This window comes from Phlebotomus papatasi, chromosome 2 (assembly GCF_024763615.1).
Source record: "Phlebotomus papatasi isolate M1 chromosome 2, Ppap_2.1, whole genome shotgun sequence".
Lineage (NCBI taxonomy): Eukaryota > Metazoa > Arthropoda > Insecta > Diptera > Psychodidae > Phlebotomus > Phlebotomus papatasi.
In genome coordinates, this window is record NC_077223.1 from 93,433,589 (window position 1) to 93,461,537 (window position 27,949).

The following is a 27,949-nucleotide window of genomic DNA, read 5'->3' on the forward strand; positions in this document are numbered from 1 at the left end:
TATAATTTATATTTTTATTTCTGTAATTAATTACTGAAGTATCATAATATAATTATTCTACTTTAAGAAAAACCAAAAATTATATTTTTATCGGTTTAAAAAGAAATATTTTTTTAAGCTCGGGTCAGCTGGGTTGTGTACTAAAAATTTAATTTCTGAGAAAATTTTGCTGTTGACAGCTCGTCGCTGGAAAAAGTTTAGTGTTTTTTCTATATAATAAAACACTATTTGCAATCAAAATTATCAATAAAAGTTAGTGTAGTTATTGATCTACAAGGTGAGTAAGAGTTTATTGATAATATATTAATAATTCATACAGAAATAAGTGATTTTTGTGAATGTTTACATTTCGATGCAAGTCGAATGCGGTGAAAGTCAATGTTTTGGTTCAGAATTTGCATTGTTCAGGACTCTTTTTCTGTTTCAGATGCCAAAGGGAACAAAAGAAAAGACCTATAAGGACAAGCCCGACTCTAAGGAAGGTATTAGGAATGCCTTGCAGTGTGTACGAGATGGTTCTACCATAGCATATGCATCCAAAACATTTAATGTCCCAAGAACAACACTGCACAACAAATTGACTGGCAGATACCCGGAAGAGTGCCCCAATGGCAGGCCAAACGACGCTTACAAAAGAACAAGAAGAAGAGCTTGTCAAATGGATCCTGGGATGTGCGGATGGCTGGCATCCCATCGGGAAGGAACAAGTTCTGGACAGCGTTAAACTCATCTGTGAGGTCTACAAAATTCTAAACCATTTTACAGCTGGAAGACCCGGAGACGTTTAGTTCAGGAATTTTCTTAAGCGTCATCCAGAGCTCAGCATGCGCAAGCCAAAATCCTTCTCATTGGAAAGAGCTACTGTTACTGCTGAAGACCTCACGGAATGGTTTCAGAATTGTCTTGGATATTTCACAGAACACAACCTTCTGAGCATTTCACCAGACCGTGTTTTTAATTGCGACGAAAGTGCCTTCTTTTTGACACCGGAAGATGGAAATGTCCTGTCCAGGAGAGGTTCACGTGTAGTTCCATCTCTTAAAAATTCAGGACCGAAGCAATGTATCACAGTACTCTTCATGGTGTCAGCTACTGGCGAACTTGCTCCTCCAATGGCTGTTCATAAAACTGACATTACTCCAAAAATTGCCATTCACAACGCAGAAGGATGGAAAATGGGAACGTCACCACAGAGTAGCTGGATGGATGGGCCACTTTTCTATGCTGGTCTTTATTTCCCGAAAATTGTTTTCCAACATTCAGAGGAGTTCATTATCAATAACCAGCACGATCAGGCCACCGACAATAATCTTTCAAATGATCCAGTCATCCCTGGAAACCAACTCTCTGCAACTTCTGAGACTCAACCGATCTTCGACACACTAAAACAATGCTATTTCTGGCCAGGAGAAATTCCAAAACGTCGTCAGAAGAAGAGGGTCAAAGCCAGCAATGTCAAACACCAGTATATTGTATCTTCCGAGGAAATTATCGCGGAACAGGAGGAAAAATTGAGGCAGGATTTACAAAAAAAGAAAGAAATTGCTGAACGGAAGTTGACCAGAGAGAGGAACAAAAAAATAAGGGCAGAAGAAAAGGAGATAAAACTAAAGGAGAAAAACATGGTAAAGGAAAAGGCTCAAATGCCAATTGAAGCTGAAAAGAAAAAAACGTGGGAGGAAGTCAGCCAAGAAAACCGAGGAAAAATCAAAGAATTGAGTGCAATCTTAAAATAAATAAAAATATATATAATTAAATAATAAATTAATGAAATGAATTGATGGAATAAAACTCTACAAAAATGTTTTTGAAATAATATCTTCTCATTTTTATGCATTAAACTTTTCCTTAAAATGAGCATCCGAGTTTGATCGAATTCAACAGAGTTACATAAAAGCGTCGCAGTAACATTCTTGCGCATATATTAATATTATCGTAATTTTATTAATTTTCATCAATATTATTGCTAAAATTCTATTTCTATTATGATTCTAAATTAAACAAAGAATAATTCTATTGATTTGGAATGGCGAAAAAAATATTTCATCAGTCCAAAAACAAGCATTAAAGTCGCACTCTATGAAAAGTATCCGGATTACCTCTCTTTACTATATGCAAAACCTTTGAAACAGAAAAAGATAGGGGAAAGTGCCCATGCTTTGGACGGTCTCAAGCTTCATAATGACTATTTTTTTCCTATGTTTCTGAATAGATGTAACTCCACAATATATTTTAAAAACCGGATACTTTCCCTTGGTTTTTAAAATATGGGTGGAATGAGTCACATTTATAGAAAATCATAGGAAAAATTTAGTCATTTTGAAGCTTGGAACCGTGCAAAGCATGAGCACTTTCCCCTACGAATTTTATTTAACGAAATTTTCCTGATCTAAAAGGTATGCCAGAGCCATAATATTTAAATTTCCATCATTGAAAATTATTATTTTTATTTAACATAATTAGATCTATTCATTAAGACCATAATTAGATCTAAAGGACTATAGTATTACCTTAATTTGCCTCATGTCTCTTTTTTATATTGCTCGATAACGCGTGCACAACTTTTTTCGATTTTTGGATATTTTTTAGAGACTATCTAGGCGAACATTTCGTCTAAGTGAAGCCCAAAATAGACACAGGGATCGGCTTAGGGATCAGCCCGAAAAATGAGGGTTGGTGTCAATACACTCAGGGATCAGCCCAAAATTTGGAGGATCAGGCTGATCTTCTAAATTCGTGAGGTCTAGTAAAATTACTAGGATTAGGCGACATCAGCGCCAGTGCTGAAAATAAAAAGCTTCACTTTGGGTGTTTTTGGGTACTTTTTGAAATGTCAATTGAATGAAAAAAATATGGAGAGTACTGGTACGCAATGTCGCAAAATCCTAAAATTCATTAATATAGGAGTAATGGGAAGGTCAAGGTATTCCTGTCTGTATAAAAAATGCATTGATATTTCACTTAAGAAGTATTTCAGCAATGAAAGTGGGCACATTTAATCGAAATTTACGCAAAAAACGCTAATTCTTGATTCTAAATCCTCAGTGTATGATGGTTTGGGCTGATCTTTTACCGCCAAGTTTTTCGAACTGAGTATTCTCGAGGATCAGCCTGTGTCTATTTTCGGCATAACAGTCTAGTAACGGGTTTTCAAGATCATATGTTAAAAACCTTGTTAGAAAGATCTTGGGATTTCTGGCAAGTCTAAACCGATAATGCACCGGATAAAACCGGTAAATCCGGTGGCAGCCAAAATCACGAAATCCAAAATCCCGAATGTTCAAAATCCGGAAAGGGATGAAATTATATGGGGGAAAATGTTTAGAATAATTTTCCAAGACACAGAAAATGTCCCTTTGCCTCCAGAAAGCGCGGGTGCAATCGCCGTGGGAGTAGCTAAGAATTCGGGAAATTGTCGTTCCGGGATTTTGGCTTTCGGGATTTTGGTTTTCGGAATTTTGACCGGAACCCGGTAAATCTTTTATACCAGAATTTCAATTGTGTTTCTTCTAAACTAAATTAGGCGAATTTTTAAATGTTTTAATAAATCGGTTCAAATCGGTTAACCGGTGAATTGTAAATGAAGCGAAAGTACTTTTAAGATATTGCATCGGAGTCACGACGAGTTCGAGCATTTCGCAAATAATAAGACGTTTTGCCACCTCTTTTTTCCTGTGTATCGTGGGAATTGTTAATTCTGCAAGAACTCTGATCACATCAGTTTTACACATTTGTGTTTATCACAATTGCTATTTTTCACACTATTTTTAGCAGAAGTAAAATACAGAATCTCTTTTGTATGAGGATATCGCTAAATTTATGGTTGTGAACTTTGTGGAGAGTAAATAGGGAAAAAAATAATAAATATCTACCACTCTGCTGGGCATTTTGTGAAAGTATGAAGTATCAATAAATTCTTGGGGAAAGGTAAATTTTGCAACAAATTCTACAATACTGTGCATTCACCCCACGTTTTTTTGTCTTCTTTTATATATAGTTAGAGAAGCCTGAAAGTGCTATATATATGACACACACAAATATTGGTTAAAGTGGTTTCTGGATGATGTTAGTAAAGCAATTGCTTGCAATTCCCTGTATATTCAGTCCACTCTTGTCCACTCTATACCCAAAATATACTCAATTTATAGAACACATATTTGTAGTAAATGTATTCAAATTGAATCAAAATGTATATTTTTCATAATAATCCATTTTTTTTGACCACATTTTTTTTAATTCTCTTATTCTCATAAACAAAATTTAACGTGGTATTTAATAAAAAAAAACACGTCCACTGGTAAAAATGAATGGATCACCAGGGATTATTTCAAAAGAATCATGGCCTAAAAGGTTCATTTTCATCAAATCACTTGAATTGAATTGATTCTTCTTTAATGAATCACTTCAATGATCCAAGTAAAGGATCACATTCAATGATACATTGAAAGGTTCCTCGAATCGATCATTTCAGAAAGATCGATGTTCAAGAATATTTTTCTGCCAACTAATAAAAGGAAAATAGCGAAAATGAGTTTTTAGGTTTAAAGGAATAATATAACAAGGCAGAATGAGGCATTTTTGAGACAACTATTTTCAATCTTCAGGATATTATGCCAAAAAATATAGAAAATATGGGATACATTCAAATGGATCAAATTGAACATTTCAATTAGATCACTATTGCGATTATTTTCCACGAATTTTCTTACTAAATAAAACCATTAAAACAGTAAAAAATGTGTTTACTGTATTTGCTCATATAAGGGGAACGTGTCTAAACTAATAAATTGATAGCTTTAAAATTTTAACCGTGATATTTCAGCGATTGAAAATTTGGTACGATATGTCAAAAGTGATACATTTGAATGGATCACTTGGATAATCACGCCACTTTTAGTGACGTCAGTGACAGTCACTGAGACTCGCTGAGCTCATAAATAAACGGGGTGCGCTTGTCGTGGAATTTGTGTCCTTTTAGATATTTAGTGGCGCTTTTCTACAAATTATAATGTTATAGGTAAAAAAGGATTAAGTTTATAGACTTGTGAAAACGTGAAAAATTTGCCAAAAGTGAGTAAAAAAAGTGAAAATTAAAATAATCCCCAGTTGCACGGATTTGTACAATTCTAAGTAATTTTGTCGGTGTTCCACCCCCGGAAAGAGAGAACTTTCTGTTGATCAAATAGTGAAAAAAAATCCTTAGATTTTCATTGTGTAAAAAGTGTTTTTTGCTCTACGTTCAAGCTTCGGAACATTTAGAAGCGCATATCTGGAAATATTTCAGATATTATATGTTTTTCTTTTAATTTGTTTTGAAGGGCAAATGCATTACATTTAAAATAGATTAAAAAGTCATCATTTTAAAAGTTCCATTTGATCAATTCACTGATCCATTGAAAAGCTCCTCAAAGTGAACCATTCAAAGTAACAAAATTTGATTCTTTTGCAATGGATCAAAATGATCTTTCAAAAAAGGATCGAAATGAAACATTTGAAATGATGGATCATATTTGATTCACCAAAAGGATCGCGAATGAATCAAAATGATCCACCTTTTTTTACCAGTGTCAGGAAATGCAGAGAAAAATCTCACTTACCCACGCTAGTAAAATTCGCCAGGAAGTTCATTTTGGTTCCGTAGAAATTTCCTTCTCTCATCTCTATACTTTCTTTTATCTCTCTGTTTCTCCAGAGGATTTTCAATTCAAATATAAGGGAAGCTTATGAATCACTTCAGCAGCAGTTAACTAACGTTTATCACTTTTATAGCCACACTTCAGTTACCAAAGCCACGACTGTCACAAATGCCACCCTCCTTAGTCTCCTTACCATAGAGCTTGGAGAAGTTCTTGTGGGATATTTGGATTTTGGGAGATGGGAGAAAAGAGGAAAAACTTTATTTGTTCATATAGAGGAGCATATAAAGAGATTTTTATCAATTTCGTCTTGACTTTTCTTTCTAAAGTCTCTACTTTTTTTGTCTACTTCATATATATGTCTATAAATTGAAAAATTCAAGACTTATCTTTTTAGTTTTATTAAAATATCCCATGAAAAAAAAAAACTTTTAAAAACTTCACAATATGTACACGAAAGTTTTTTTCTTTAATTTTAATTTAGGCAAAAGAATTGTCAAAATGTTACTATTCCTATATCGAGGCAATTTGGGTGATACAACAATACAACGGTTTTTATTTGTGTTGAAGGCAAATTCGGTACTAAAGCACTTCAAAATTTATCTCTTAACAATCTATAACTTTAAAAATTCAACTATCATTTAGGCACAAACACACAAAAATTCTCAAAGAAGTTCTTCTTTATTTTAAATAGGCAACTACTTTTACTCTTAAATATTTAAAATCTAAGGCCCATATTGAAAATTTGAGATAAGTTTTTAAAAAAATTTAAGTGAAAAAGATTTTACTGTGTATTTAGTTGTGATTTGGGACAGGATAGTGATTTTTTGGGAAAATTTAGTGGAAATTTGCGAGAGTGAAAGGAGTGTCCTTTCGGGACAACGGTTAGGCCTAGAATGACAATAACTAAGGGATGCTCCAGCGCCAGAAGGGTCACACCACCAAGCTCTCAGATGTGAAACACCCCACACAACTAACCACACGCAAGTACAACAGTTCTTTCCATCTCTTACCCTCCCCTTTCTCAAACATTAACCATCATATGTACCATTTTACCACCCCACCATTGAGATATGACTGCAGTGTTCTTTTCACCCCTACTGAACCTTACATACTTATAGTGCTCTTTCTCCTACATAACCTCACGCTGCGGGAGAGAAACAGAGATGGAGGAGAGGAGCTTACCACCAACCCAAATAGGTTTTCGAAGCCAAAAAATAAGATTCATCTACGTACATATGTATATGAGGTATATATAGTATGAAATTTTTCTCTTCAATCCTACATATTTCTTCTCACAATTAACAAAAAATATATGTTAATTTTCATCTTTCCAAAATTCATTGTAAGATATATTTTTACTATAAAAAAAGTTCTTTTATATCTTTGCCAATAAACCGACTTGAATAAAAAAAAATTTAGAATGTTAGAATAGATAAGAAAACTATCTATAAACGCGCACAAACTATGCGCATCAAACTTCAGATTCGGATTTGCTTACATGTGAAAATTCAATGCTACATATTTGAAAGAAATTTCTGAATGTTTTTTTTTTAAGAAGAGATTTCGCCACATGCTCGAACTTCTGAGTATTATAGAGGAAAGTACCCATACTTCGTACGATCCCAGGCTTCGTAATGACCAAATTTTTCCCATGTTTCTCAATAATTGGGACTCATTGCACCCATATTTTTTAAACTAGGGGAAAGTACCCATAGTATTTAAAATATACTGTGGAGTCACATTTATTCAGAAACATAGGCAAAATTTAGTCCTTATGAAGTTTGGGATCGTATGAAAAATCGGCACTTTCCCCTATCCTGCTTTCATTTTGTTGGAATTCAAAGGACATGAAACTGAACTTATCATCTCAAATACCTATTCGACTAGATATCCGATTTAAGTCGATAGTACTTCAGTTAACTTTTATTAAAAAAAGAAAAGAATATAGTCAAGTGTGCTAATCCGGGCGCTTCGCTATCTGGATCGTTTATCACTTATACACTTAAAATAATATTTTTATTTTTATTTCCGTAATATAGTCACTACAGTAACATAATATAACTATTCAAGTTTAAAAAAAAGGCAAAAATAATATTTTTATCCATTAAATAAGTGAGTGTAATCGACTCATTTCAATCTTGTGCCAGCTGGGTTCTTCACTAAAAATTTTCTACCAGTGATATTTTCGTTAATGACAGCTGGTTGATTAAAAACATTTATTGCTTTTTCCTTGTGAAAAAAGTATTTTAAATCCAAAGGTTTAATTAAAAGTGAATTAGCGAAAAGACGACCCAGTTAGTGACTTATTTCTATGGATATAATTCTATGGATTTGGAAGAAGTAAAAAAGAATTTCATCATTCCAAAAACAAGCGTTTAAGTAGCACTCTTCAGAAAACGATCCAGTTACCCCACCTTACTATATAGTATTGATTAATAATCATACCGATTGATAACTCACTGAAACCGAGATGAATGCAATATCCTCGTCTCGTGACGTAAAAATGACCACGGAATTAAGAAAAGTTCTTTAAGCATCTTATTGTCACTTCATGATTTTCAAAATTATTTTTTGAAATCTATCCATTAAAAAAGATTATGCACGTCATTAAAACTCTTAATAATAATATTCATACTTAGTTTATTTTTATTTAATAAAATGATAATGAAACTAAATTTTATTGAAGCATAATTTTATTAGAATTAGTCGTATTTTGTGGGGTTCCGATTAAAATCCTGAAAGCCAAAATCCCAAGCAGAAAAAAATTCAGAACGCCGAAACCCTGAATGTGTCGAAATCCTGAATAGCTCAAAATCCAGAATGGGCCAAAATCTTAAAAAACCAATATCCCGAACACCAAGATCCCGAAGGGGCCAAATAAATCCCGAAAGCCAAAATTCTGGATTATTAATAGTGTCATAGCTTTTCCCATGAGTGTACCCGCGCTTGCTGAAAGCTAAGGGAAATTTTCTGGTGATGAATGATCAGGGTGACCCATACGCCAGGTAAGTAAAGAAATTTTCTTGTGTTTTGGAAAATTATTCCACATATTATCCTCTATGTTATTGCGTACACCTTGCAGGATTTTGACTATCCGAAATTTTGGCCCTTTCGGGATTTGCCTTCTCGGAATTTTGGTTTTTCATTGGCTTTTCGGGTTTTCGGCCCATTCGCAAATTTGGCTTTTCGAGATTCTGACTTTACAGGATTTAGGCTAATCAGGATTTTGACCCATTCGGAATTTTGACCTATTCGTGACTTCGAATTTTTCGGGAATCTGTCTCATTGGAATTTTGTTTTTTTTTTTGGGATTTTAGCGTTCGAAGTTTTGGCTTTTATGATTTTAGCTTTTGAAATTTTAACCGACACCGATTTTGTGTACGTCATTAAATTCTATAAATTTTTCTTTCAACAAAAGGTATAATTTAGAAATTGTTTATTAAAATTTTATCACAAGGATATTTTCCAATATAAAATAGAAAAAATTTCGACAAATCTGCGCGACCAATCTCCATATGAAATATTAAAAAAATCAAATAAATTTAGTTAGAGCATTTTTTACAAAATCCTAATCAAAACCAGTTGGCCTCGTTACAAATCTTGTATTTTATGGTGTCTACACACTAGAAGCAATTTTCATCAAAAATTGCCTTTTTTAAAAAAAATTCTGACGTTTTTGTCTACAAGGATAGGGGAAATTTTCTTTAAAAAGGCATTTTTTAAAGAAATTGCTCCTAGTGTGTAGAGGCATTTAGAGTTGTGGTCAAAATATGTTTAAAAGCTTTAGAACTTAGTAAGGGAACAAATCAAAAAATAACTTTTTTCAATTTTATTAAAATATATTATATCATATGGATGAACATGTCCAAATACCGGACATGTTGCATCATATGATCATTATATCATTTTTATTCTTCATACATTTGAAATTTAATAAAAATATCCCTATTCCTTGCCCTTCTGAAACTCCTAGTATTTTTTTGTAATAGCATCTCATTCGTAGAAACAACAGTCTTTCGTTTCTTTGGCATTGTACAACCTTCAGTTGCTTTAACGACTACTCTCCAAATTTTTTTATTGTACTTTTTATCATTTTCAAAATCAAATTTTTGGAGGATAAAATAGGGAACTTAGGCAAAAATAAAGGGAACAATTTCAGAATCAATTTATAAATTTATTCTGAAAAAACCCCAAGTCAGCGTCTCCCACTGTTTGATCTTTTAGATCATTTACCAACAGAGGAACACGCAAATAACCATTAGAACAGGACGATACTTTTCTCAAAATTTTGATTCACAAAATTATCTCAGGCTTTTTCAAAAGCAGGATATTTTATATAAGCTTCTCTCTGGTCTCAAGCTATATCTTTTGACATAGGTTCATTTTCCCCGATATTATGTTCCTTAAAGAAAATTAATACCTCAAGATAAGACTTCACATTCTTTTATATCACTATACTTATTTACAGTACAACTGTTATGTTTGTATGGAGATGGAGAGAAGCACAGTGTCGCGACGTTCAGGCGCCTCATGGAAAAGCGCCAAGACAAGAAAATACTATGACGATATTATATTTAGTGAATAATATAAGTATATAATGTACATAAAACCATGTTTTAAAGATCTTTTTTTAAATATACTTCAAAACAATATAGAATACGTTGGTTATTAAAAATTAGATAAAAAATGACTTACCGTTTTCCTATTAAAATCCTTATCTCGATTATTTGGTTGCAATGCTTCTAACAAAGTCGAAAGATAATCCTCCAGGTGAAAAACAATTCAATAAGCCGGGCGATCATAAAATGAACTGCAAGAGAAATGAACAAAAAAAAACCGTTAAAAGTCCATTTAAAAAATAAAACAGTAATAAAAAATAGCAATAGTATTAAATCACATCACCGTAAATATATATTTTGAAATATCGACCAATAAGGGTAACAGCAAACGAAAGAAGAAAATAATTTATGTCTATTTACACAACAGCAAAAAAAAATGGAACAACAACTTAATTGCCCACTAAAAACTCTTATAGGGGATGGGAAATCTTTCATCAAGCTTCCGTCCCACCCTATATCACATATAATTCCACAAGAGCGATTGAGGAATACCAAAAGGAGAAAAAAAAGAAAATGGAATGAAAAGAAAATTGTGTGTATCCGCCAATTTTTTCCATCATATACAGTCAATGTAATCCTAACACACGATATGTAACCCATGCCAGTATCATCCCTTTCTTATTCCCAATGCAAAAAAAAAAGACAACAATTCATATACATAACTTCAAGAGTAGCAAATCACACAAACTATAGATAAATAAATATTAGTTGTATGAAAGAAAATTTTTATACATCGCATTATTTACTACTTCTCAACCTCCTTCATCTCCTACTACTTTTTCCTTTTCCTCCACAGAATGTCACTTTTTTTTGTTCATGGAGAATAACATACAACAGGGAAAAGTTCTCTTCTATCTTTACCAAGGGATAATGGTACATAAAAGCTCTGTTCACTGTGTTATATCTATAGTCAAACCATCCAACATACATCTCTCTACTTCCATACAAATACAATTGGAAAAAGTCGAATAGCTAAATGGCTGGATGCTGGAGCCGATGATTGGCGCCCGCCAGTCGGACTTTCAGAGCTACAACGTCACACATTCACCACCATCATCCCTCTGGGGCGTCCTCAAGTCTCATGGCAGTTGGCGGCAGAAAGCCGAGAAGCTGAGCAGTATTTCACCCACTCACCATCCGACTTCTCAACCATTTTCTCTTACACTCCATCTCCAAGTCACTATTCCAGCTATTCTTCTCTTGGAGTATTTACAAACACAATTTCACTATAAACATTATCCAACCATTTGTTCGATTTATTTTACTTATATGATAAGAAAAAATCTCTACCAAAATCATCAACTGGTAAATGAACCCTCTTCAAGAAAGCAAAAAAAAAATCTTTACTTCCGTGTTTATTGAAAATAGAAGTTCCGAGATATTTGACATCGAATTTCGAAAACCGATTTTTCGATTAATCGTATGAAGTTGGCGTATTCAGAAGACTTGTAGCATTTAACAAGGGTTTTTCAAAGCACCTAAGATGATCAAATGCTGGCAATTAAACTGAAGATATACCTTTGATGCCTAATATTATTCGAAAGCTCTTGGGACCAGCTATAACAACCTAAAATTTGAGACTGACCCATGCCATAGGGCCTAGGTTATTGAGAAAACAAAATTTGAAGGTTTACTAAATAAAATGGCAGAAAGGAGTGGGGTGGGGGAATGAACATTAAAACCTTTGCGAAAAACCGATAGAGGAGACCGGGGCAGAATTAGCCACGCATAGTATTAGATAGTAGTATCTTATAGTTTGCCTGCGAAGGAATATTGAGGAAACCACTCTTTATCTTAAATAGGAGAAAGGCTCATAATTTTGTCCAGTTTCTTATTTTGGACACTAAAAATAAATTGATTAAAATTATGGATTTTTATTCCAATATTTGATGAATGATGATATCTATCTAAATATTTGTTCTTTTTGGAAGATTTTAACACTAAATACGTTAATTTTTGAATATGATTTGAGTTGAAATTGCTTTGATGAAAATTCGGTGTGAGCAATTGCTTACGAGAAATATGACAGAACTTTGTGTTTACTTCAGTCTTATTTGGCTGTGGTGAAGTACTAACAATGTTTCTTCGCTTTTTTTGAGTGATATTATTGAATATTCATTGAACATTGTGTTGATTCACGTTAGTGGTGATTTGTACATTTGACCTGAACTGAGATTTGCCTTGTGAATTATATTTTTCGTGTGAAAAATGGGAAATTTTTTAAGACATTTACCAGTGAGGTGATGATTCTTATTTTGGACAGGTGTTTTTCTCACGAAATTTCGTGAAGTTTTAGCTTTTGTGATGACTAGGTTGGACAAATGCCTGGAGAAACAAAGGAGCATCATCTCTACGAAAAAGATGTAGCGAGAAATGCCTTGAAAGGCTCCCGGAAAGGTCAGGGAATGAGCGAATCTGCACGTACTTGGAGTACCGAAGTCAACTCACTTTAATGAATGATATGGAAAGTTTCCGGGCTTCTTGTGACATTCTACGTTTCCCTTACATGAACAAGAAGAGGACTTGGTAAGATTGGTTCATCAAATGAACAACAATGGGCATCCTGTTGAGGCGGATTAGCTGTCCAAATTTACAGCCAAGTTGTCCAAATTAATAACCAAGTTGTCCAAAATAAGAGCCAAATTCACCTCTACATATCAATTCATTTTTAAACGTTATTAAGACTAATTTTAGTAAAAACAAACACAATAAACCCTTGCCAACTTTCTAAACAATCCTTCTGAAAAGAGAGTAACAAAAAAAGTCAGTTTGTATGGAAAATATCGCACTTCAAACTTGGAACATCGATGCTTATAAGCAGACTGTACAAAATTATGAGCCCTTACCCTACATACAAATTTTGAGCTTGATCTGATGAGATCGCATTTCATCTCAGTCCACAGAATCTGTGACTGTAAAGAATCTTAGCTAATTTAATAGAAGTTGCTTCATGATAGCTTCGGCACTCCTTTTAGATCAGAAAAATCTCATAAAGTCAAAATTTACAACATTTTCCTTCTTAAAACTTTTGCAAATGTCTATCCTACTCCCTTGCACTCTTCTTTTTTTTAAACATCACAACAAATAAAATTTATTTCAATCCAATTTTGAGTTCAAAAGATTGCGATAGACTTAAGTAAATCTTTTGAGAATGGAACACGAATTTTGATTCCATAAAATTTTATGAAATCTATTATACATTTTTGATTATAGCTCCAGGACAGGAAACATCGAGTGCGACCTATTGTTAGAGTGGTCGCACTCAACCTCTCTAAATTTTTAAAAGAAATTGGCATATAATGCCACTTTGAACTTTTAAGTGTAAAAAAAATAATAATTAATGTTGATAAATCTTACTTTCGAAAATTTCTAATGGGATATTATACCAGAAATTTTTTTCTAAGTATTAAATTCAAAGTTATTGAGAATATTTTTCGTGGACCTCCTCTCCACTTTTTAAAAATTCTTGTTTTGGAAATATTTGGAGAACCTTAGTTTTGAAAAATGACTTTTCAGTGTTTTAATCTGTCCGTCCGTGTATCCAATTAACTACACATTTTCGTAGCACCAAAGCAGTTCTAGAAGCCAAGCCCCACGAGAAAGCGAATTATTGTTTTCGAGGAACCCCCCATATTAGGTGAGATTCTTAACAATCTCACCTACTATAATCCTAACAAAATTTCATGTCCTCCGATCGCGCTCAAACTTGGCCAAAATGTGTTTCGCCACTTCCTGATCACGAATATATGGGGGGCTAAGTTACGTTCCCGGCCGGCCGGCCGGCCGTCCGGCCGCTCTTTGGAGCTTAATAGCTCCTAAACTAAAAAAGATATCGACTTGCGGTTTTCGGCAAAGGTTAAATATCGTATGAAAATTGCAACATGGTGCATTGACCCCCCACCCCCCACCCCTCCTTCCGCCATTTTGAAGACCCCCCTTTTTTTGTTTTCTCAATAGCTCCGGCCCTATGGCATCGAGCGGGCTCAAATTTTAGTATGTTATAGCTGGGCCTTAGAGCTTTCCATCAATACCAAACTTAAGGTCCCCCGACCCCCCTGACCCGAGCTATAAGGGTCCAAAAAAATTTTCTTAAAATGGCCATAACTCCGGTTCTAATTGTCAGAATTTAAAAAATGAGGGCTTTTTGGAAAGCTCTCGTGAAATGCCACTTTTCCTTCTAACATCGCAAGTTCATAAAACCACCGCTAGGGGCGCTTTTTTTAAAAAGAAAATTTTTAAATCTTAAAAGTTAAATAACTCAAAAATTCCTTATGCAATCGGGCTGAAATTTTAGTATGTTGTAGCCGTTGATTATACCTATCAAGCAAAAAAAACCTTAAGTCGATCCATAACCCCTGACCCGAGCTATAAGGGGTCAAAGTTCGAACATTGACCGGCCTCTATCTCCGGTTCTAATTAACATACCGGCCTAAATTTTACCTTTTTGGTTTCGTCTCGATGAGCACTTTCAGATGGAAGTTCAAAAAGTCACCATAGGTGGCGCTGTGATAGCGTCAAAATTCATCGAAATTCAAAGTCACTTTTCTCAAAAACGGCATTGTGCAAGTTAATGAAATTTTAGTATGTTGTAGTCCAGTCTAGGACGTTTCCAAAATGGTGCGTATGTGCGCTGTGGTTTCAATAGAACCGGAGATATGAGGGGTCAAAGTTCACAAAATTTAAAAAATCATATCTCCGGTTCTATGTGACCGATTTTGATGAATGAGGGCTTAAACGAAAGATCTCACCAAATACTACAACTTTCTAGAACATTTGAACTTCGTGGGACCAACACCAGGGGCGCCACAGTCGAAAAACCAATTTCAATATCACATAACCTCAATTATCTCGACTGTCGCTGAACCGATTTTGATGATTACTTCGACATAATTGTAGAGCATATTTGTCTCTACATTTCGTCCATACATCATTTTCCACTCAGACTAAGCTATCACTCAGATTTTGCCGTTTAAGTGTGAAAAAATTGATTTTTCCCATAATAACGCTTTGAAATCACTCAGATGCCAATTTGACTGCCTCTACTCCACCAAGACACTTAAAATAGGGTTTTGAATGGAAAGTCCCACAAAAGACAACAATTCTTTGATTTAGTTGAAGTTCAACAAATGAACACTTGGGGCACTCTGGATGAAAAAACGAGTTAAGAAACAAAAAACCTCGCTTATCTTGGCTTCTGAGTAATCGATGAGATCATGTTCTATAGGAAAATTATAGAGTACATTCTGGTCTACATTTCACCCATATAACACTTTTCTGTCAGTTCATCCAAATCCTTGATATTTTGGTTTAAATACAAAATTTGTATAATTTCACGAATTTTATTCAAGATAACTGAATGGCGTCTCCCAACTTCAGCTCTAAATCGAATTTGCATGCACTCCGAGTTAGCTCACGTTAAGAATCTCACCTACATAAGCCGGTTAGGATTATCTGTCCCTTTTAAATATTATTTGTTCTCAAATTTCATTTATCTGAAGCGCGCTATTATTTTGTCAAATGTCTTCGAATTTTTAACATAGTACGGACCGGTTAAATTTATTATTGAGCCAATTGAGCCTGTACATTTATTTTCAATGAATCAAATTTAAGATAAAAGAGTCCCAGAAAATTAATTTTTTTGCCATGGATACTCTTTATGAACTTCTGCTACAATCCTATTCTGTTACTGAAAGCAAAATAAATTATTTTAACAGGCATATCATTTATCTCATGAGCTCAAACATACCGCAAAGTATTTTTGCTTCGTCATCTGTTTCCAATCAAAGGTGTTCTTCATTGTAAAAAATGTAATTGTATAAGATAAATTTAAAGTCTACCACCCATTCTTCCATTTAGAACATATTTAGTTTTCTACACTGTAATTGCATGTTACACCCCATAACCAATCCTAAAGTGCAAAGACATTATTGATGAAATGCAGATTGCAACATTCCCATAAATCCATTACTAAAGAAAATATACATAAGAAAATTGTGTAAATATGTAAATAAATTATTAGTCTGTATTTTCCTTTCTTCATTTTACCATTCAATGAATTTGCAGTTTATTTTTATTTTTGAATATGCATAAACAAGTTAGCAAAAAAATATTTATAATTCAACACATTCGGCAATTTTCATTGTTATTGAATTAGGGGTGAATTGTTATCCTTAAATTAAAAGTTACAGAACCTGTCACTACACTGAGAAAAAAAGGGTGCGATTAACTTTTTTCCTCATAATTTTAACACTTTTTAGATGTAAAAATATATCAACATTTTCAATGTTAATTTTACACCTTTTTAAGGGTAAAATTAACATGAAAAAGGTAACTCCACTGTGAGAGAAATCCGAAAAAGTTAAAATAACATTCCGGACATGTTAATTTGACCTTGTAGTATTGATCCAAAATCGGTGTAAATATTACCCTTTTTAGGTGTATTAGGGGTTAAAGTAACCCTTTTTCATTTTAATTTTATCCTTAAAAAGGTGTAAAATTAACATTAAAAAATGTTGATATATTTTTTACACCTAAAAAGTGTTAAAATTATGAGGAAAAAAAGTTAATCGCACCCTCTTTTTTTCTCAGTGTTCAACCCTTAATACACCTAAAAAGCATAATATTTACACTGATTTCGGATGAATACTGCAGGGTAAAATAAACATTTCCGGAATGTAATTTTAACTTTTTCGGATATCTCTCAGTGTAGAGGAAAGTACTCTCCCTTCGAACGTTCATCTGTAAGAGATTTCCACATGATTTTCACATAATTATCAATAAATTGATTATAAGCTAACTATGTAATATTTAATAGAAATGTTTAAGTGTCTTAGTAAAACTAAAAGAAAATTCACATTATTCGAAGGCATGAACGTTCGAAGGAAGAGTACTTTCCCCTATATTAGCATTTCAACCAATTTCAACTAACTTGTTTATGTACTATTCAACAAAATTACCTACATTGTTATTGAGAAAAAAAAAGAATAACGATATTGCAGAAATACTAAGAAAAAGTGGGCAAACCCCCTAGTCTTTACAGTTTATTCGAAAGGTCTCAGTGGGTGTCAAGAGACTAAATTAAATTTGGCAGGAGGTAGACTTTAATAACGTTAATTTAAGGACAATCCTCTTACCAATTACAGACAAGAAGGATGGGCTATTTTATCTAATGAATCACCTATTTTCTCCCAAATAATCTCCCCTATTGAAAATTTCACTATTTTAAGGCATAAAAGGAGAGAATAAATAAAAATGCTAATCTTGAATGTTTGAACGCAATCTAACACAAATCTTATGTTAATTGTCACTCCATTTGTCTGACTTTGTTTACATGAAGAGATCTCTATCTTGATTTTCAGCAATGATTATGTGAATTTGAGGTATAACGAAAACAGGAATCACCGTGAAGGATGCGTGTATGTAATTGAGGGAGAATGAATTGAATTTTAATGAAATTAAATCTATTGACATAAAACGATTAATCTTACTTAATCAACGTTGCACAGAGCAAAAAAAATAGAACTTTGATCCAAAATAAACTGCAAAATACTTCTTGTCTGAGTGCAATGCATTTATCAGTTAAAAGCTTCGTGAAAAATTATGTTTGAGCAACTTTATAACAGTATACATACGATGACGTGTATTACACAATATAAGTTGTTTAAGAATATTCTATATACTCCAAGAGTATATAAAGAAGCTAAAAATAAGTTTCCTAATTTTATTATTACACCAAAGAAAAATATAAGAAAATAGCCTAAACTGTTTTTGCTTTTTTGTGTGTTTACGTCGCGCTAAGACGAAAATGTCATACTACTGTCTCAGTTTTTTTTTAAGTCTGATATTTTCTTATTTGTGTAATACATTGCTAAGATTATATACTAACCAATCCAAACTCTAAAGTAATTCTATGCATATGCACTCCCTTCTAAAATTCTCTGTTTTGGAGAAAGACATAATTAATTTAATAGAAGCCTATAGGGGAAAGTGCCCATACCTCGCACGCTTCGTACGATCCCAAGGAAGCTTCGTAAACTAAATTTTTTCTATGTTTCTGAATTAATGTGACTCCGCAATACATTTCAATAACTGGGCACTTTCCCCTAGTTTCGAAAATATGATTGCGATGAGTCAAGTTAATTGAGAAACAGAAAAAATAGTCATTACCAAGCTTGGGATCGTATGAAGCATGGACACTTTCCCCTACAAACTAATAAAGGTTAATGAAAACATAAAAAAAAAATTCAAAAATTGATTATTATACCTCAAGTACGCCTTTTAGATTGGTAAAATTTCATGAAATAAAAATGTGCGTCCCTTTCTTTCTCAAAAGATTTGCATATAAGGGAAGAGTACCATCGATCGGCAGTGTTCCTCGGATCGTCAGGTTATTACCATATTGTTGCTCCAAATCAAATGAATTTTTAAAAATTATTAGCTACATTTTACCATTTAACTCTTACAAGAATACACTGCATTAGTTCTGATTCAATTTATAAAATCAAATTTCCGTGAGATACCTGATTGTATTCGTGACGATCCGAGGTAGAGATCGCAAACTTGCAATTACACCTAATTTTTATTAATTTATTGTAAAAATTAAAAATTTAAATGCATAGATATAGTTAAATGGATCAGTAATATACCAATTAGCATGTACAAAAATACCAAATAGTATTTTGAGGCTTATATTTTCAACTAAATATCGAGCATGCTTAACATTCCGATCCGGGGTGCTCTTCCCTTATTATGGACTCTTTCGGACTCAAAATTAGACTGAACTAGAGCCCGGCGCACAGAGGGTTTCGGCGGCGGCGCCAGAAGTTTTAAAATGGTTCAGCGGCGGCTGGCGCGCCGGCGCGCCAGCCGAAGCAGTTGGCGGCGGCGCGCCTAGCGCGCCGATTTTTTTCTTCATTTTATTAACACTAAACCTACCAAGCCCGGTCAAATTGACCTTTTGGACATATTTCTAATATTTACGTAGACAAGACGTTCAATTGTCACTACCTTAAGTGCATGACTTTTCTTAATATGTCTATATGATATATTTTTGAGTATTTGTTTTTTATTTTGTTTTGTCTTTTTCGAGAAACTTTTTCATGTGCTCTACCTACCACGACCGGTCAATTTGACCGATTTGACATAGGTAATCACCTACTATATACTATCACCTACTTTCACTCTTGGATATTTTAGAGAGGCCCCTAGAGTCCATTTCATCTATTTACAGCAAAGTGAACCAACCCCTCCCTCCCCAGTTAGTAAAAGATCAGCCAGAAGGGTAGAATTCGTTCTGATTTATTTTTTGACCAAAGTAATAGAACTAGCCACTCAGAATGTTCTGACAACCCCCCCAAAAGTTAATGCAAGGAATCCAAATACAATATGGATTTTCTTTTCATCCCACTCCTTCACCTCCAGAAACCACTCTTTTGGAAATATCTCAAAAACTAATTCATCGATTCCTTTCATTTTTGGATATGTTTTAGACGGACATTTCGTTCTCAGACACTAATTCTCTCCGAAAATTCCTTCAGGGGTTTTGCAAGGTCAGTGATCAATTGGTACTTAGGAATCAAATCAATGCTTAGGAAATTGGATTTTCGACGGATTTGGGCAAAATTTCATTTATTTTGAGAGATCTAAAAATCTTGTATAAGCCTAAAGCACTTTTATTCAGTTTTAGAATATTATAGAACAACTAAAATAGTTTAAAAATACTGACCTTGAAAGCTGAAAGAAAGAAGTTTTGGGGAGTATTGGTGCCTAAGGACGAAATGTCCGCCTTGACTACCTCTAAAACATATCCAAAAATGAAAGGAATCGATGAATTAGTTTTTGAGATATTTCCAAAAGAGTGGTTTCTGGAGGTGAAGGAGTGGGATGAGTAGAAAATCCATATTGTATTTGAATTCCTTGTATTAACTTTTGGGGGGGGGGGGGGGGTTGTCAGAACATTCTGAGTGGCTACCTCTATTATTTTGGCCAAAAAATAATTCAGAAGAAATTCTTCCCTCTGACTGATTTTTTACTAACTGGGGGAGGGAGGGGTTGGTTCTCTTTGCTGTAAATAGATTAAATGGACTCTAGGGGCCTCCCTAAATCATCCCAGACTGAAAGTAGGTGATAGTATTGTCTCTGATAGCATTCATCAGTATCGGTCAATTTGACCGGGTATGGTAGGAATAGGTATAGAAAAATCTCGGTAGGTTTAGTGTTAACAAAATATACGTGAAATTCTTAACTAATTCACAATTTTGATCCTTAATTTTTAGAATACTTCGCGTAGATAAGGATCTATTCTTTTCTTTTAGGTAAAAACCCTATCAAAAAACACAAATTATAACGGTTTTTTCATAAGTTTTTCACAAAGTCTATCTTCAAGTCGTCGACATAAGATACTTTACCTTATATGGAAAATAAAAAAAAATAGGCATTGAATAAACGAGCAGTAAAAAGTCAAATTTGGTCAGCAAAAAATTCGAAATGATCAGTAAAAAATAAAAAAAGGACAGCTAAAAGTTTAAAAAGATCATTAAAAAAATTAAAAAAAGAGCAGTAGGGGAATGTTGGCATGGTTCGCACAGAGTGAACCTTCAAACAACGCAAATTTTCTCTTTGTTTGCAAAGAGCTAGGTCGTCATTTCTTAGCCATAAGATAGATAATTATTAAGTTCATGAGACGAGATTAGAAATTGTAAGTTAGATCCTTACAAACAAAGCGAAAATTCACAACGTTTGAAAGTTCACTCTGTGCGAACCATGCCTACATTCCCCTACTTTATTAAAAGCGGTCAGTAAAAAATGAAAAGCGGTCAGCAAGAAATTAAACATGATCAGTAAAAAGTAAAAAGTGATCAGTGAAAAATAAAATATGGTCAATAAAAAATTAAAAAAAAAACAGTAAAAAATAAAATTTTATCAGTAGAAAATCAAAAGTGGTCAGTAGAAAATAAAGTGGCCAGTAAAAAATTAAAAATTAGCAATTAATAATAAAATGTGGTGAGTAAAAGATAAAAAGTGACGAGTAAAAAACTACTAATGATTGGTTAAAAAAAATAAAATTTGATCAGTAGAAAATAAAATGTTATAAATAGAAAATAAAAAGTGGTCAGTAAAAAATTAACAATGGTCAGTAAAAAATTAAAAATTATCAGTAAAAAATAAAATTTGATCAGTAAAAAATAAAGAGTGATCAGTAAAAAATAATAAGTGGTCAGTTAAAAATTTAAAATGAGCAGTAGAAAATAACATTTGATTGGTAGAAAATAAAGTGGTCAATAAAAAGTTCAATAAAAAACAACAAGTGGTCAACAAGAAATTGAAAATATTCAATTCCGTAAGAAATTGGTCAGCAAAAATTAAAAATGTGCAGTAAAAAATAAAATGTGGTCAGAAAAAATAAAAAATGGACAATAAAAAATAAAAAGTGGTCAATAAAAAAATAAAAATGAGCAGTAATTTTCTTTATTTTCAAGTGAAATTTCGCAAATCTTGAGCCTAAAGGAGACTTTAATAGGGTGTAAAGTATGAGGCCTCTATCTCTCATAATTTCCAAGGGTTTGCGGAATCTTTGTTTTTTCCATTTTGTTTTTTTCCAATTTTTCTTTGGAATCTTTGTCTTCGGTAACCTTTGTTTTTTGGAAACTTTGTCTTTGGAAATCTTGTCTTTTACATATTTTAAACAAATATATTTTATTAAATAAAATAATGATATCACAATGGTGTTTTTTGAAGTTTTTAGTTTCGTCCTTCAGGTCAAAGGGAAATTTTCTGTGTTTTGGGAAATTGTTAGTTTCGTCTTTTGGGGCAAAGGGAAATTTTCTGTGTTTTGGAAAGCTATCAGAATCGTCTGTCAAATTTCACGTTTTTCCGTCTATTGTAGATGGTGACTACAGTGAAATTTCATGAAATTTGCCATCTATAGTCGGGGCAAAGGAAAATTTTGTTTTGGGAAATTTTTAGTTTCGTTATTTAGGGCAAAGGGAAATTTTCTGTGTTTTGGGAATTTACCAGTATCATCTGTCGCGGCAAAGGGAAATTCTCTGTTTTGGAAAATTTTTAGTCTCGTCCTTTGGAACAAGGGTGTTTTGGGAAGTTAACAGTATAACCTATCGGGACGAAAGGAAATTTTCTGTTTTTGGGAGGTTTTTAGTTTCATACTTTGGGGCAAATGGAAATTTTTTGAGAAAAAGGAAATTTTTGGAAATTTATAAAATATACTTGTGCAAAATTTGTTACAGACAAAATTTCTGAAACTTGTGAAAAATGTATGAAAGACAACATTTCCAAAGACAAAGTTTTCAAAAAACAAAAGTTACCGAAGACAAAGATTCCAAAGAAAAAACTGGGAAAAACAAAAGTGTAAAAAACAAAATGGAAAAAAACGAAGATTCCCGATCCCGAAGGAAATGCACCACTATAAACTGATTTAGGATTATCACTGGCCACTGACCAATTTATATTTTTTACTGACCAATTATAATTTTTTACTGACCAAATTTAATTTTTTACTGACCACTCTTAATTTTTTACTGACCTCTTTTAATTTTATGTTGACCACAATTCGTTTTTTACTGACCACTTTTAATTTTTTACTGACCATATTTTATTAATCACTGATCACTTTTAATTTTTTGCCGATCAATTTTGATTTTCTAATGATCTAATTTTATTTTTTAGTGACCAATTTTTATTTTCTACTGCTTGTTTTTAATTTTTTACTCACCAAATTGTATTTTTTACAGACCACTTTTAATTTTTTACTAACCAATTTTAATTCTTTACTGACCACTTTTAATTTTTTACTGACCACATTTAATTTTTTACTGTTCACTTTTAATTTTTACTGACCAATTTTTATTTTTTACTGACCACTTTTCATTTTGTACTGACCAATTTTTATTTTTTACTGCTCGTTTTTAATTTTTTACTGACATTTTTATTTTTTACCGACCACTTAATTTTTTACTGACCTCTTTTAATTTTTTGCTGACAAATTTTTATTTTTTACTGCTCCTTTTTAATTTTTTGCTGACCACTTTTTAGTTTTTACTGCTTTTTTAATTTTTTTGCTGCTCATTTTTAATTTTTTGCTGATCAACTCGAATATATCTACTGATCAATTCGAAGTTTTTACTTACCAAATTTAACTTTCTACTGACCAAATTTAACTTTTTACTAACAAAATTTTACTTTTTACTGACAAAATTGAAAATTTTTGCTGATTATTTCGAATTATTTGCTGATCAAATTTGATTTTCTGCTGACCACTTTTGACTTTTTACTAACCATTTGGTTTTTGCCAAAAAAATATTGAAATTATGGACCCTTAGGGGAAATGCTTCTAATTTTGTCCAGTTTCTTATTTTGGACACTTTGAGGATAACATTGGACACTAAAAATAAATTGATTAAAATGATGGATTTTTATTCCAATATTTGATGAATAATGAATTCTATCTAAATATTTGTTCTTTTTGGAAGATTTTAACACTAAATACGTTAAAATTTGAATATGATTTGAGTTGAAATTGCTTTGTTGAAAATTCAGTGTGAGCAATTGCTTACGAGAAATATGACAGAACTTATAGGCTTACTTCAGTCTTATTTAGTTTTGGTGAAGTACTAACAAAGTTTGTTCGCTGTTTTTGAGTGATATTATTGAATATTCATTGAATATTGTGTTGATTCATGTTACTGATGATTTGTACATTTGACCTGAAGTGAGATTTGCCTTGTGAATTAGATTTTTGGTGTGAAAAATGGGAAATTTTTTAAGACATTCACCAGTGAGGTGATGATTCTTATTTTGGACAGGTGTTTTTCTCACGAAATTTCGTGAAGTTTTAGCTTTTGTGATGACTAGGTTGGACAAATGCCTGGAGAAATAAAGGAGCATCATCTCTACGAAAGAGATGCAGTGAGAAATGCCTTGAAAGGCTCCCGGAAAGGGCAGGGAATGAGCGAATCCGCACGTACTTGGAGTACCGAAGTCAACTCACTTTAATGAATGATATGGAAAGTTTCTGGGCTTTTTGTGACATTCCACGTTTCCCTTACATGACCAGGAAGAGGACTTGGTAAGATTGGTTCATAAAATGAAGAACAATGGGCATCCTGTTGAGGCGGATTATCTGTCCAAATTTACAGACAAGTTGTAAAAATTAATAACCAAATTGTCCAAAATAAGAGTCAAATTCACCTCTACATATCAATTCATTTTTAAACGTATTAAAACTAATTTTAGTAAAAATGAGATGATAAATAGCTTGCCAAGTTCGAAACAATCCTTCTGAAAAGAGAGTAACAAGAAAAGTCAATTAGTATTGAAAATATGGCACTTCAAACTTGGAACTTCGATGCTTATAAGCAGACTGTCCAAAATTATAAGCACTTCCCCTAATTATGAAGCAAATTTGCTCAAATTCGCTGTACTTCTTCCCATTTTATCGTGATCCTTTATAATTGAGTGCTTTTTTGTGGAATTTACAAAGGCTTTGACGTCTAAATCTATCGATAAACCGGATGACATTTCGCCCCAAAAGCCCAATTGAGAGAGAGTCTACTGTATCATAATTTTATCAATAATTGATAATAAACTAACTAATAATTAATATAAAAATATGTAAGTTCCTCATTCAATGTTATTTTTGTATAATGACGAAACCTGGATAACCTCTAAAATATATCCAAAAATTAAAAAAAAAATCACACAATGTATTTTCGAGCACTCCCGAAAAAAACATAGTTTCAGATGAAAAGGGAAGAGGAAGGGTGAGGAGATAATGTGGGGCATGTTAATGGTCCCAGGGTCTACTTGTGGGTAAAAGTAAAAAGACTAATTTCAAAATTAGAAAAATATGAAAAATCTACAAATTTGGATAAAGGAAATATTGTTTAATTTTTTATAGAATGTAAAAATGATTCTGTAACAAAAAATGAGATTTTTCGGTGGTAGAAAAAAACTTTGGTGTTTTTGAATTATATCAATACTCTTTACACGTGCTAATTGTTTGGTTCAATCATAAACATATTTTTGGATTAAAAAATTATTTTTCCATGTAATAGCACCATTATATGCCACAATTAATTAAGCATGAAAGTTTGATTTAGGATTCTATTAAAAAATTAAATTTTAATCAAAAGCAGAAATACTTTTCTACAAATTTAATAATAAAACAAGCTATTTTATTTTAAAATCATTCAAATATTTCAGTGAACAATCTTTTAATTTGATAATTTGAAGTATCAACACCCACTATTGGCGCATGTTACAAGTTTAGTCATTAAGTGAATAATAAAAAAAAAGACAATAGATACAGAGTTTTCAAGCTAAAATGTATAATGTGGAAAATCTTATCTATGTTGTTTTGCTTTTTATGAAATTTGAGAAAGTGAGACAGAGCGATTATGTGGAAATTTTGTCTAAATTTTCAATTTGGCATCGATTCAATGAACAGAAGAAGGAGATGAAGAAGAAAACCCCTTATGCGAGTGAGACAAACTGTACTCAAAAATCATAAACAACCAAATGACTTATTCACCATCTATCAAATCAACATTTGTGAGTGAAAAAGAGATGAAGTTATATAAATGAAAATCTCTGACGATGGACATTATAATATTACTACACACATCATCATCATCTCTTTCCTCTTTCTCCTATACTTCTCTCTTTTGAAATACACATCTTTTGCCAGCGAAAAAAATAGAAAAGTCAAGGGATAAAAATAAGTTACATTAGCTACTCACGCAGATTGAACTTTCATTAACTCTTTTATCCATATAGATTTTTTTTTTAAATTTAATTTTGCAAATTTTGCTAGAATGCAAAGACTAAAAAAAACAGAAGAAAAACTATAAATTTGCATAAATATATTAAAGGGAGTAGAATTATTTGTGAATGCCATGACAAAAATAGAAAAGCTTGACATTGCAACAAAATTGGAGCAACACCATTTATCATTTTCTATTTTATAATGAGGAAATCAACTTTTCCTTCCAGCGACTTTTCCCATTTTTCACTGTTAAGCAGGACATTTAAGTCACTTTAAAATTTAAAATTTACCATCATCTTCTGATTATAATCCTTCTATTTGACGTTCACAAAAGAAATTTAAAAAATTTCTCATTTTCTTCATTGAATTCAAAAGAATTCTTAAAACACAAACAAAATATTTTCAATTTTTTTTCCTCTTCACAATATGTAACATCTGAATCACCAGAGATGTTTAATTTCTTTTCGCAAATATAAACTGAGTTTTGCACTAGATTTATAAATTACTCATATACTTGATTATTCACTGTTATAGTGGTTAATTTTATCGTCGAAAATAGCTGACTTCATTTTACAATGTATTTTTAATAAGAAAATATTGGCTATTTTAATTGTAACACAAAATTATAAAATACTGTGTATGAAGTAAAATAAATTCAATGATAAAATAAAATCGATAAATTTTCACAATTTTCACACTCAACATTTTCACCTCACCAACACACAACACCAAAGGCAATTTTCCCTCATATATTCTTCCAATGGAGAAAATCACTTTTCTCTCACTCTTTTTTTTTCATACATTTTCTCCCACTTTTCCTATAATTTCGCTGGAAAATTGGTTTTCTCTGCACACCAGAGGTTTCCATGCATTATATTGAAGCACAAATAAAAAAAAAATAACAAAATCCCCCTCAGGAGCAAAAGAGGGGAGTATGAGTCCATTTGGGAGAGAAGAAGAGGAGAAATTTTCCAGTGTTGTAGAATCACAAAGCCGGTTTTTCCAGTGAGAACAATTTTCACACAAAGAATAGGGAGATTCCTAACTCATTTCTCTCATTTCTTCCTCTTTATCGATAATTGAAACAATTTCCTCAGCAATTGTCTCTCTTTCCAGCCCAAGAATTACTATCGGAAAATTCAATTGAAAAGCATATTGGGAACTTCACAATTTTTTTTTTAATGAAAATCTTATTTTTGCACAAATTTTCATCATCTCTATGTTTCAACACCCAATAAACTCAATCACTACAGAATTATTTATACACTAGAGGTAAGTTATTACTACACACACGAAATTACATAATTTTTAGCAAAATCTTTTACCAAAAAAAAATCACCTATATTACGAGGAACAGGTGAAAATTGAGCAGCGCAGGAGGACGGTTTAAAATTTTCAATTGTGCGAAAAGTTAAATGGATTAACGAGAAACGAACGCCACTCACAAGTGACAGACACTGAACTAGCGAGGAAAAACTTTGAGTCACACACAAGCACTGTGTGTGACCCCAAACGAAGGCACATCAAGAAAAATCGATTTGTACCGCATCCGGCCGTCCATGTGTCCCTCTCTTCCTCTGGCCAACACCTCGGCAGCTCAATCAGCAGCCATCGTAAGCTCATCAAATTGTCTATCACCCTAATTAATTTACACTACCGTAAAGGCAAATACCATAAAATCTTAATAATGCTTGTGGTAAAAAAGCGGATAAAAATATAAAATAAAGAAAATTAAATAAGGGGACGCTTTCAGGTTTCGTACACTCTATAGCTTCGCACACTTTATATTTTAAGCATATTTCATTAATGCATCTAAAATCTATATTATCTATGGCAATATACTTTAATATATAGTCTTAAATCAAACGTTTCCAAAAAGTTTCTCTAAACGTTTCTCTGTCCCAAAAAATCCT

At 32.6% G+C, this 27,949-nt stretch overlaps 2 protein-coding genes across 4 annotated transcripts in view; one reads left to right on the forward strand and one right to left on the reverse strand.

Moving 5' to 3' along the window:
* LOC129802422 (talin-2) overlaps positions 1-27,949 on the reverse strand; it is a 76,577-nt gene that overhangs the window by 42,967 nt on the left and 5,661 nt on the right. For all 3 annotated transcript variants that reach the window (XM_055848207.1, XM_055848206.1, XM_055848208.1), the window contains exon 2: positions 10,335-10,449. The gene's annotated coding sequence lies outside the window, so the exon portion shown is untranslated. The remainder of the gene's footprint in view (positions 1-10,334; positions 10,450-27,949) is intronic.
* LOC129801078 (uncharacterized) overlaps positions 11,243-27,949 on the forward strand; it is a 47,785-nt gene continuing 31,078 nt past the window's right edge. The window contains exon 1 of the mRNA XM_055845837.1: positions 11,243-11,375. Coding sequence (XP_055701812.1) covers positions 11,243-11,375 — 133 coding nt within the window. The remainder of the gene's footprint in view (positions 11,376-27,949) is intronic.